Source organism: Protobothrops mucrosquamatus, unplaced genomic scaffold, assembly GCF_001527695.2.
Source record: "Protobothrops mucrosquamatus isolate PMUCROS unplaced genomic scaffold, P.Mucros_1.0 scaffold43, whole genome shotgun sequence".
In the NCBI taxonomy this organism is placed as follows: domain Eukaryota; kingdom Metazoa; phylum Chordata; class Lepidosauria; order Squamata; family Viperidae; genus Protobothrops; species Protobothrops mucrosquamatus.
The window spans coordinates 2,730,091-2,743,292 of record NW_015386425.1 but is presented as its reverse complement, the minus strand read 5'-3'; the positions used below and the strand labels follow the sequence as shown (position 1 = coordinate 2,743,292).

At 37.4% G+C, this 13,202-nt stretch overlaps 1 protein-coding gene across 1 annotated transcript in view; it reads left to right on the top strand.

Moving 5' to 3' along the window:
• The first annotated feature begins 4,903 nt into the window (after positions 1-4,903).
• KDSR (3-ketodihydrosphingosine reductase) overlaps positions 4,904-13,202 on the top strand; it is a 29,766-nt gene continuing 21,467 nt past the window's right edge. The window contains exon 1 of the mRNA XM_015811513.1: positions 4,904-5,084. Coding sequence (XP_015666999.1) covers positions 4,956-5,084 — 129 coding nt within the window. The 5' untranslated portion in view covers positions 4,904-4,955. The remainder of the gene's footprint in view (positions 5,085-13,202) is intronic.

Here is a 13,202-nt window from a genome sequence, read left to right as displayed (position 1 = left end):
TTAGTTTGTACAACGAAAGATTTTCTAGGATATGAGTAATCTTGTCAGAGAATACCATGCATTGATGACTTCAAGACTGGATTATGAAATGCATTATAGGTGGGGCTCTATTTAGAATGCTATACAATAGATTCAGTGGATTCCTTATACATAATGCCTATCCTGAAAAATCTGTCCTAGTTACCAGCTATTAAGCAGGCTGATTGGTGTTGCCTTAAATGGGTCTAAAGGTTAAAGGCCAAACTGTAGAAGGAATACCTTGTTTTACTATTGAGCTACTTTGTTTTTATAATTTATAGAGAATATAATAGCTAATGGCACTGCTAAAACCCAGTTTGAAACAGTGCAAAGTTCTAGGCACTGGTGTCAGTAATATAAAGCTCCTTAGAGGTTAGTCATGCCTCCATTAATGTTTTTTTTACCATAATTAAAATCTTTTTTACTTTGCCGGCCCTAGGCCTTTTTAATCACTTTATTTTCATCGCTCTAATAATTTTTTGTACAGTTTGTCTTGTTTCTTAGAACCATTTTAGAGTTTTTTTTAATTCTGGTGTTTTTCTGTTTTATGATACTGCATGCATCAAATGGTCAGGTAAAGTAGAAGCTGAGTCCCAAAGGGAGTCAGACACCAAAGAGCTTGGAAACCTTTGGAAGGCTTTTTGCTGCCTGTCTGACTGCATTTGGAATCCAGCTTCTGCTATGCATGGCCATTTGTTGCACATTGTGCTTTTGGGCTGAACCTTTTCTTCAGATGCTACACACAAACACACACACAGCAGAATTATTTTCTTGGCTTGTTTGCTTCCTTTCATCTGTTAGTGATTATGTATTTACCATAACTTTCATTTTTAATTCTTCTTGTTAGAGGAGCATAGAACATAAAATCATAGGGCTGGAAGGGATCTTGGAGATCTTCTGATCCAATCCCTTGCTCAAGGCAGAAGACCTAATACCATCCCGGTCAAAGGGTTGTCCAATCTATTTTTGCGAATTTCCAGCGATGGAGCACCTACAACTCTAGGATTACTTATCCTCACTGTCAGGAAATTTCTCCTTACTTCTAAATGAAATGTCATTAATAACCTTTCACCCATTACTTCTTGTCCTGCCCTCTGGTACTTTGGAGAATAAATCAATCCCTTCTTCTTTGTGACAGTCCCTCAGAGTACTGGAATACAGTTACCATGTCCCCCCCCAATTCTTCTCTTTGATAGACATACTTAGCTCCCTGACCTGTTCATCATAATTTAGCATCCAGACCCTTTAGCATATTTGTGGCTCTTCTCTGCACACTTTCTAGGTCTCAGCATCTTTTTTATATTGGGTGACCAGAACTGTATATAGTATTTCAAGTGTGGCCTCACTAGTGTGGTATAAAGTATCATCCCTTCTCTTGATCTTGATGCTATCCCTCTGTTGATGTAGCCTAGGATGCATTGGCTTTTTTGGCAGCTGCAGCACATTGCTGGCTTAGGTGGCACTCCAGTAGGATCATTTAGATCTTTCTCACAGTTTCTACTGTTGCACCAAGTACTGCTTATTCTGTACCTATGCATTTGGTTTTTCCTGCCTAAGTGCAGGATCTTACTTTTCTCACTACTGAACTGCATCTTGTTGGATAGAGCAAGTCTGTTAAGATCCACCTGAATCTTGAGCTTATCTTGCAAAGTATTAGGAAGTCATCCCAGCTTGGTGTCATCTGTAAATCTGATGAGTTCCTCTTCTATCCCCTCATCTAGATTGTTTATGAAGATGTTGAAGAGCACTGGGCCTAAGACAGAACCTTGAGGTACTCCATACTGCATGCTTCCCTCTACGTAGATGTAGTTCCTTTGAAGACTGCATACTATACAACATAAAATATGTGAGAAATTTTAGAATCAGGCCCCCCACATAGCATCCGGGAACACCAATATTCCCTTGATTCCTGACAGGCTTTCTGGCATATAAGACTTTTCCTGCCCCCAACGCCATTTCCCCAAAATGAAACCCTGCAATGCTGAAAGTGATCAGCATGGCTTTTATTTCCAATGCATTTCAGCTCCAAGTACTGTAGATCAGAATTTCTCAACCTTGGCAACTTTAAAATGTGTGGACTTCAATTCCCAGAATTCCTTTGCTGGTATGCCTGCTGGAGAATTCTGGGAGTTGAAGTTCACACATCTTAAAAGTTATCAAGGTTGGGAAACACTGCTGTAGATCATATAACTTATAAAAATATAATTATGTTTATATATATATAAATAATAACAGTCCAATGCTTTTTTGCTTGTTTGTCCCCTGATCCGGAAATATTTTAAATAAATACCTGGACAATAGGAAAAGGCTAGCAAATAGGATTCTTGTATATCTTTGTAACATCTGGCAGATAATTTGTAAATGGGCAGATTAGCCTCTGGGAATCATTCAACAAGAATGCTCACAACATATTTTCAAAATTCCAAATGTGCTCACCAAGGCAAAAGTAATATGAACTCATGAGAACATAGGCTTGTGAAACTGGATTTCTTAGGCACATGCTAGACTTATTTCAGTAAATACTGTAAGTAGTTGATATTTCAGCTAAACCAAAGCAAGTACAATTTAAGACATTTGGATTTGGATTAATTCCAGCTTTTATTTATTTACAATACATCTATATCCTATCCTTCCTCAATAGTAGTCGTGGCTTCCTCCTGGATCTTCATTTGCAAGACAGACCCGTATCTATGGGTCTAGGACAACTTACCATGGGACAATTCAACGCTATATTAATTGTTTCATTCAGTTACTTTTATTATTGGTCACCCCTATTTTCACCGAAATTATTATAACTCTTGTATTTCTGTATTGACTTTCTTTATTTTATTATTATTGGCCACAGTTCCATTGAAATTAATTTAACTTTTGTATTTGTTGAATTGTCCCGTGTTGAGTTGGCTGCAGCAAGTTGGCGAATTGGCCCACGGCAAGTTGTCCCATTCTGATACCTGGTGCCACGGCGAATTGTCCCATTCCAAAATCTGTCAAACAGTAGTTTTATCTGAGCTCTATCCTCTGAAGAGGTTTCTGTCCTTCTAAAGTGTTTTTAGAGTATTGCCTGCTAATTTATCTGCTTATATCTTTCATCATTTTGTATTTAATGTAATTATTGCTTTCCTTCTTTCCTTCCTCTTTTACCACTTTGGGGTAAATGTATTGCTTTTAATAGTTTTAATATTTATGACTTTAATTGTAAACCACCCAGAGATGAGATGGGTAGCTTATAAATTGGATTTAAATTCAATCAATAAACAAAATCTTGCATTCTATTTTTATACAAATAGAAGGAGCATTAACCAATTCATACTTTTCATTTGCTGGACATTTTGAAAATTGTGTTTTCTTATTTGAACAGGTCATTTCTAAACTAGATCTGCTGCTATGTAAAGACTATATTTTTCTTCAAGATGAAAGGAAAATGTACAAGGTATGTCAAACATCAAGCCCTAGTATAGGCCCATCACAATATGTCTTATTACTAAAATTGTTTTTCAGGAATGTCCAAAGATCACGCATCAAACAAGTAATGAAGCATTTGTGTGTCCAGCATTTTGGCTTGCCTGGGCCACATTGAATGAAGAGGAATTGTCTTGATCTACATATAAAATAAATAATATAGTTAATGTATATAAATCACATACTTTTAAAAGTTTATGATCTTGTGGGGTCGTATTACTAGCTGTCCAGAGCTGCAATGTGGCCCACGGCAGTTCTGACATGCCTGGTTTACAAGAACATGACAACCCACAGTAATTTATATAATAGCTGAGGAGCATGACTTTTGGCAAGTATTCAGGAGACAAGTTCCAGATTATGTTTTCAAATAGATATCAGAAAAGCACCCATCCCACCTGAATAAGTCTTTCACTCCTTACTCCAAGCTAAATATGAAGTAATTATAAATACCTTAAAAGTAACAAAATGGAATGTATAATAACGCAGTAAAAGACTCTTATCTGCCAACCTGTACTTTTGTTTTTATTTATAGATGTCTTGTGTAACTGAATGGGGACTTTTTAAATTCTCCTTCAGTGCTATTCTTCAATTATTTCACAGTATTAACCTTGTGAACGCTCAGCTTTCCTCTTTTCGCTATGTATTCAACATGGGCAGTGATTAATATTTATATGTAAGGGTGTAGGTATTATTATTTATTGAATTTATATACCGCCCTATCTCCCTTACGGGACTCAAGGTATATACGTATGTTGTATATAACATGTTTATATGTGTTGTGTATGTGTACACTTTTGAGAGCAGGCAACAGAATTTCATTTTTAATGTGTGCCCACAATAAAAAAAAAATATGACAATAAAGGTTATCTGTTTGGAGTTATTTAAGGCAACGATCCTAAGGGCATATTAATTTGTGAGTTGGTCCCCGTTCTGGAGGAATCGTGTTTTAAGTATAGCAGGACGAGGTGTTGCTTAGTCGCCCTATTTACATGTGAAAGATCGACTACGGCACCGTCGCCGGTTTTCCTCCACCTGCTTCTCCTCCCCTCTCCCTCCAGCGGCGCCGGCGGGAATCGGAGCCAAGGACAAAACAATAGCCGGCCAGCCCTCAACTGCCGCCGTCTTCTCCATCCCTCCCAGCCGAGCGCGCCAACCCTTCAGTCTGCACTCCAGGTTCGAGAGGCCCGCCAATCGTCGTGCGGATATGTCATCGCGCTCCGTTCGTATGCCCCCCCTCCGACCTCGGCATAGGCAGCCAATCCGATCTTCCTTTCCGTCTGCTTCCCAATGAGAAAGCAGCTCTAGTTTTCTTCCCGCCCCCTTGTCCTAGGGTTAGTTTCCTTGAAAAAGCAGCCGTAGTACGCCTTCGTTTGGCTGACCGGGTCACTCGGTCGAGCGGGACCGCGGAGGGGAGGGCACCGGCACCGGCGCTTTCGGCGGAGGGCTTCACTCGAGTCTGTGGCATTCGTGGCGCAGTGATGCCGGGGGCGGTTCTGCTGGTGGCGGCCACGGGGGTCGCTCTCGTTGTGGCCTTTCTGCTGCTTCTCTACCTTGTCTCGCCGCTCAACTATCCCAAACCGCTGTCGTTGTCCGGGGCTCACGTTGTGGTGAGAATCTAGCCAAGATTATTGCAGAGTTGGGGACTTGGGAGGGGCGAAGGGAGGCTGGTAGAAAGATGACATTTGCGGTCCTGCTGGCAGACACTTTAAACCTCTGGTTCCTTTCCCGCTTCTCTTCCCCCAACCTTTTCCCGTCTGTGTTACTGAATTAGATGCCTACTTCTAGTCTTGTGTATTTTAACTCTATCCACAAACCTATGGTGAATATCGGTTTCAAAATGCAGCCTTCCAAAAGCGGTTTCTGGAATGTTTGGGTTTACTTAGAAGTCGAAAAGGGTGTGAATGGCCTCTGTTATTTTTAGCCTAAAGCGATAGGTGTTCCTTAAATTCCTTTTTAAAGAAAAGATTTTGAATCGACTAGGAAATAAAAAGGATGTTGATGATGTTTTGATAGGTTTTCCTGATTCTCTCCCCCTTCCCCCCTTTCAAGAATCCCCACTTTTATGTTCTGCAATGTTTCAGTTCGTAAATACTCAAAATTGTAACGGCTTTTTATTAAAGAAGCTCTTTATGAAGGAAATGCAAGCTGTAAATCCTAACCAAACATTTCTTAGCCCTATAGATTTTAATATTGAACACTTAGTTATCTTAAATACAGTGTCACACGTGCTTAAAAACAAGTCCGTAGTATTTAGTGGGTGTTTGACTTCAAATGACTTTGTTTTATATTCGTGCTGTAAAAATATATCTAAACTGCATGTACACTTTATATGAATGTAGTATATAAAGCAGAGCAGGTATTTCTAATAGTTTGAGAAAAAGTTTTCAAAGCGCATGTAAAATTTTGGTTTTTCAGACATGATGTGCATAAGCTAAACAAAAGTGAGAAGCTATAGCAATGTGTATAAATGAAGTAAATCTTTGCAAAAAAAACTCACGTTGAAATAATTGTATTCCTATTCTCATATTTTATTCTTTATACTTATTGTATTGATTTGCCACATTTAATGGAGATTCTTTTACTATATTTTTATAATAGATATCTGAAACCACTTTATATTACACATGGACCTACACCAACACTCTTAGTAGCAATACCCATGATGGACTCCAACTGGATTTTCTTGTTTTGTATATATAAGGATTATCTTAAAATAACAAATATTTGACCGCAAACAACCCCTAATTCCCCTTGCTCAAAAGAGGTTGTTTTTTTAACCAAGGCAAAGAATGAACAAACCGCAGTAGCAAATCATACTCAAATTCTCAAATCATTACATAATGGTATGCAATAACATGCATGTCCCTCAAGAAAAATAACATTTAAAGGTAGTCAAAATTCACAAGATTTTGGCCATTTTGTTAAAAATCTATATATTTTTAAACAATTAGGATAATATCGGGCATGTGTTAGCACATTGTAAATCCCTTTTGGGTTATTAAGAAGTTTACTGTTAAATGATAGTGTTTGGGTTGTGGATGTGCAAGTCTTGTTCTCACCATAGGAGATTAAATGATAGAATGCAGTCTTTAGCTCAGTTCTTCTAGTAATATTCTCCAGATTGTAGTTTAGCTTACTTGGTACTTAATTTCTTTGTTTATTTGAAACTTATAAGAAAATCAAAGAGCAGGAAGAAGTGGAAATTCTCAGGTTTCAGTTCAGTTTGGTTACTAGAATTTTATATAATGTATTCACTGAAGTCAAGTTCTCATGAAAATCAAGCATGTTTTATATTGAAAGCCACTACTGCTCTTGGAGTTTTGTTCATTTGGTTTGGCTATGCTTTTAACTAAACAACTGATTTGCATTTCCAATTTATAATCTGCAACTTCATCAGCATATTAATATGTGTGTAATGCAAAAAATACAGTACACATACTTTTCAATTATTTAATGGATATAGTTTGCAGAAGAAAGCATGCAGTAATATAGAAGTCAACCCCACACCAAAGAACTTGTTTTTTAAAAAAGATCTACTAGGCAGACAGTTGAGAACAGTCTTTGTCAGTTTTTATGTTTGGAATAAGACAGCCAGAATCTCCTCTGGAGAGTGAGGCCTTGCAGTAGTAATGGGATCTTAAGTACCGGTAACTGCTCTTTTCCCCGGCCAGTAAGAGCAGCAGGAGCAGCATAAACTGAAATTACTTTGGGAAATTGAACTGAATTTCAGCAGTCAAAGCTGGCAGAACATTGGAACTAATGCTATTCATAATTTCCTTATTTAGTCTTAAGGAATCATATAAAATATTATGGTCAAGGCCAAGGTAAAAATCAAAGAATTGCTTCAAACTTTAGAAGAAAACTTAGTGAATTCATGTAACAATGATGTAAAATAATTAAGCTAGTTATGCAGCTGATAAACTGCATAGGTTGTCAGATAATAAGATATAAATACTGAGAATGCCAAGAAATCAGATTGGCATCAAGAGTAGGTCTGTGTTTGAACTTCTTTAAACACTTAAGTCCATTATATTACTCTTAGATATTATTACAAAATGTTTATAGAATTTTTTTCATAGGGATTTCATTCTGACATAGAGATAGTCCTCAACTTATGACCACAGTTGAATGCAAAGTTTCCATTGCTAAGCAAGGCAGTTATTAAGTAAGTCATGTCCCCTTTTACAACCTTTATTGCCACAGTTGTGAATCACTGCAGTTCTTAAGTAAATCATTAAGCGAATCTGGCTTCCCCGTTGACTTTACTTGTGGCTGGCTGTGAAGGTCGCAAATGTGGGTCACGTTACATCATTCTGGGAGCTCTGCAACTATATGTACTGGTTGTCAAGTGCCCAGATTTTGATCACTTGACTGTGGGACACTGTAATGGTCATAAGTATGAGAACCGGCATAAGTCACTTTTTTCTGCGCTGTTGTAACTTAGAACAGTTGCTAAATGAACAGCTGTAAATCAAGGACTACCTGTACAATGTCTGATCTCCCAAACTATTGTGTTAATATGAATCCAGTCTGTATGTAATGTGGTATTCATTTTTTTCTTTTGTGTCATTGATTGTTTTTTTAAGAAGCAAGCATGAATCACTAGTGGTCATTGTTTTGCTGTCAGATTTAATTTGCATTTGTTGTGTATGACTCAATCTATTGAAGCCGCCAAGAGTTGCTCAACAGTGAGATGGGCAGCATATCATTTTAAAAAACAAACAAAAAACCGAGTAATGTGTTTAATTGTCTTCATACAAAAATAATATGCATGGCCTAAAGGCATTTTTTTAATCTGTTAAATCTTTGGGATATTATTTCTCTCTATATAGATAGCAAGAAATGTCTGTTTGCCTTACAAAGGTTCTTGGAGGAAAGAAAATGTTCAACTCTGAATATTCCTTTTGAGGGGTGCACTTTGGGGCAAGTTTCTGTAGCCAGGATCAAAACTGATATATTCTAGTATCACTTGCAGTCCTGAAAACTGGTAGGTGGCTGGATAGCTGTCTGCAGAAAGAATTTTAAGAAATAAAAAGCTGATCAGTGTGTTGCCTTATGAGATAACTGTTCCAACTTTATGCCTTTTAATTTTCCCAACTAACAAAATAGATGCCTTTTGTTCCATTTTTTAATGCAAATCTACCCTCCTGGGATTTTTTTTTTGTTGAACTGGATTATTTAAAAGATAATTTGGAAAATTATCTTTAATTTGGTAACTATACACAGATGGGTTCTTGTATATATCTGTATTGATGTATGGGATACCAGTTTCCCTCTTCTGTTTATTACTTAATAAAATTCTATTCAGTATACAATGGATTGATACCCAACAGAGGTTTTATTAGACCAGCACTGATGATGTTACCTAGTTCAAATAATGAAATGTCTGCAAGAAAACAAGTAAGCTCAGAGAGCACCAAGGACCCTCAGAGGGTTTATTTCTGCTTATTATTATTATTTTTATATCTCAGTCTTTATTCAGGAGCTCAAGGCAACCTATGTAATGTTCTCTCCTTATAACTGAGAGTTTAGAGTTTCCTAGCATACAGGTAATCCTCAACCTATGACTGGTTGCTTAACTTGATAGTTTGATATTGAGAGCTTATATACTGCTCAAAAAAATAAAGGGAACGCAAACTACTTCAGTTCCATGTTAAAATGTTCCCTTTATTTTTTTGAGCAGTATATTTCTGTGGCATTATAGAATAGATGCTTTTTTGCAATGTGTTATAACGGTGTTTTCATTCCCTTAATTTTAAAATGTGCCATTGTTTTTTTTTTAAATTGTCACCTTATTTTATCTTACTTTCTGAAAATAGCTTTTAAAGAAAAATTAACTATTCATTTTTTGCATCATAGTTTACATGTACAAAAAACACAACCTTCTTCAATTTATGTTCCCGAAATAAGTTATGGAGAAAAAAATGTTCTGCTAAATGCATATTTAACAAGAAACCATTATACAAACTGCATAGATTTTTAAAAGCAAATATCAACCAACTGTATTAAGTTGACTTACATCATTTCCTTTTCAAAAAAGTATTAGAATGAGAATTTGCACCTTTTTGGATGCATTAAGAAATCGTTTAACCTCTAAGAGGTTAAACTAAGAACTAAGAATTTCTCTGATTTTTGAATTTGCATAACAAATATACCTTTGAGACAATCAAATGGTGGACCTGATAGGCATGCTATTTGCCTTTAACCTTTGTCACTTAAAGATAACAGGTATTTCTTGTTGAATCTTGTATAGTAATTTCAAAACTAGTCTAATATCCAATATCACAGTCTATGGATTTTTTCCCCCCAAATAAGATATTTGTCATCATCCTATCTTTCCTCCATTCCACTTCTGAAATTTCATCAGGCCTTCACTGGGCCAAGATGGATGTACTACCCTCTACAGATCCGTGGGGACATTATAAAAATATCCCTTTACACCAGCATATATCCCTTGTGGGGACGCTCTATCAAGTTCCTCTGTTGCTCTCTATGCAGAAATCTTAGATGACATTCATTTATCCCATTCTGAACAAAACATCCTGGCAAAAAGTATGAAGCTTATTTGTCACTTCTACTCTGACCAGGACTCTGATGTATTCTCCCATGTTGTTTGATTTTGTGCTTCTGTTTATAATCTTGGTGATGCCAATCACAATAAATATAATAAATGAAGAAGGCAGATTACAGAGTTTACGAAAATTCTGGTGGCAAGATTTTAACGAAAAGTAGCCTTTACAGTCTCTTTCCATACTCAGGAATAGTAAAATTAACAGGCAGCAGAATTTCAAAGTAATAATACTTGGAAATGCATTATTAAAGGCACGTAGTGACACTAGAATTAAAAAATTAAAAATTAAACAAAATTAAGCTATTATGATAACCATACATATGACATTTAAATAATCACCATTTTAAAATGGTGGGGGTGGGGTTAATCTGTACGGGTATTTTTAATTGGTTTTAGATTGTTTTCAAGCATACAGTATATAGATATATTCAAAAATAATCTTATAGAGAGGATGTATATCAGCAGGAAGATAGGCATGCCACAAAAAGTAAAAAATGTCCAATTGTTTCCTACTTTTAGAGTTATAATTAGTAAGCTATTATATTAATGGTCTTGAACCTACCTTGAACCAAAAACACTTATCTTAATCCATCTTTTGGTTGACAAAATATTTTCCTGTAATTTTAAAAGATATTTCAGCTTCAGCTATTGTTGACTGACTACATTTTAAAAACCACTGTTTCCTGTTTGTTTAGAACAATCAAGAAATACTGATTTACTTCTAAAGTCAGTTTACAATATTAGGACTATGTTTCAAGAAGTTTTATCCTGAAATCTATTACATTTAGCATTTTACTGTGAGAGATAATTGTGACCTTGATGAATGACCTTTATTTTTTCTTTCGAACTTAGTGTTAGTTTTAAAAAAGATAAAAGCAAGAATTTAAAGAAATGTAATACTTTGTTCTACTAGCTTTAGTTTCCCCCACCCTTTAAAGAAGTACCCTTCTGTTTTACAGGCCCAAATATACATAGGAGTTTTGTTGGAAACCTCTTCTGAAGTGGAGGCAGATTTTCAGAGCTGTTTTCTTTAAGTTTAGAACATCATAAGAGCCTAAGGAATTATTTAGATTTGGTCCTGAATGCTCGTCATATTCCCCAAAACAAATATTTATCATTTTGTTGTAATAAATATACAACATCTGTTACATGCTTCTATCCTTTCCTTCATTCCAATGTTAATAGATAATTCTAGATAGATATGCTAATTTTTTTATTTTCAACAAGCTCCCAAAAGCATCAGTTTAATTAAACTCTAAAAATGTTCAACTGGTTTAAAATGCAACTGAATTTATGTTTTAATCAATAAAACCACTACTTTAAAATCCAAATTAATTTTTTTTAAAAAACAAAATCATATGTAATTCTATTTTTTTAAAAAATATGGTAGCCTGTTGCTGCAAAACAAGTATTCTAATATCTCAAAAAGATACTATATGTCAGTGGTGGCGAACCTATGGCACTCGTGCCAGAGGTGGCACTCAGAGCCCTCTCTGGGCAAGCCCTGGAGATGGCAACTGTCCCTCTTCAACCAGCCGCCTGCTAACTCGCCAAGGTCCCACGTGACCAGATGCATCCGGGCACGGCTGGTTTCCCTCCCCCCCGTCCCTCCTGGCCTCGCATGCTCTCCTTTTCCCGGGCACGACCCACTGCATCGCCTCCTTAGCTGTTGGCCAGCTATCCAGCTCATAAGCGACTTCTTTGAACTGCTGGCGGCGGGCTGCAGAGCCCCAGAGTGCGCCGGTCGAGGGGCCAGCAGGCTGTGGCTGCTGACGGATATCGTCGGCCCCCATGCGCTCGCTGGCCTCTGTGTGCGGGGACCGATGGTGTCAGGCAGCAGCCACATGGCAGTGGCACCCCTGCCTCGCCTCATCCACAGGACGAGCCTCCTGCCTACCGCCCCACCTGCCAGAGACCCCCTGGATCTCCCCCAACCCTGCCCACCCCCCACAGGCGTCCCTCCCCACGAGCAGCATTGAGTTGACCACACCCACCCAATCTGCCATGACCACCACAGCTACACACGCCCACCTGGCACCCGGCGATAAATAACTGGGTTTTGGGTTGCAATTTGGGCACTCGGTCTCTAAAAGGTTCGCCATCACTGCTGTATGTTATGGATTATAGTCAATTTCATCAAATGCATTGGCTGTTATCTTGGGCAAAGAATATATATAAGAAGGTTGGAGTAGAAAGAAAAATAAAGAGGGGGAAACAAAATGCACACTGTCATTATCCATTTTGACTGTTTGTAGATCAGCTATTGGGTATGTCAAACTGGTGACCTGGATAGCATATACAAATATAATGACAATGTACTGGCTCTTAATATAATTGAACCCATGAATTAAAGAAAAACTAAAAATTATATTACATGATGCACCCAAAAAAAGAATGTATAAATGTCAAAAAGAACATATGAAAATGATAAAGGCCTCACAAAAAAACAAAAAAAACACAACAAAGAGTGATAAACTGTTAGAGGAGAACAGCAATTCTGAGATTAATCTATTAGATTGCTTTGGTCTATTGCAAGATTTGGAAGAGATGAACATTACGGACCAAAATGAACAAATAGTTACAGTGAGGAAAAAAAGTATTTGATCCCATGCTGATTTTGTATGTTTGTCCACTGACAAAGAAATGATCAATCTATAATTTTAATGGCAAGTTTATTTTAACAGTGAGAGACAGAATAACAATAAAACAATCCAGAAAAACGCATTTCAAAAAAGTTATAAATTGATTTGCATTTTAATGAATGAAATAGGTATTTGATCCCCTATCAATCAGCAAGATTTCTGGCTCCCAGTTGTCTTTTATACAGGTAATGAGCAGAGATTAGGGGCACTCTCTTAAAGGAGTGCTCCTAATCTCAGCTTGTTACCTGTATAAAAGACACCTGTCCACAGAAGCAATCAATCAATCAGATTCCAAACTCTCCACCATGGCCAAGACCAAAGAACTATCCAAGGATGTCAGGGACAAGATTGTAGACCTACACAAGGCTGGGATGGGCTATACTAGGGGTCCCCAACCCCCGGTCCATGGACCAGTATTGGGCCATGGCATGCCAGCAATCGGTCCGCACAAACAAGCAAAGCCTCAACAGCGAGTTGCAGGCAGCACACAAAACCATGCACCCTCCAGTCTG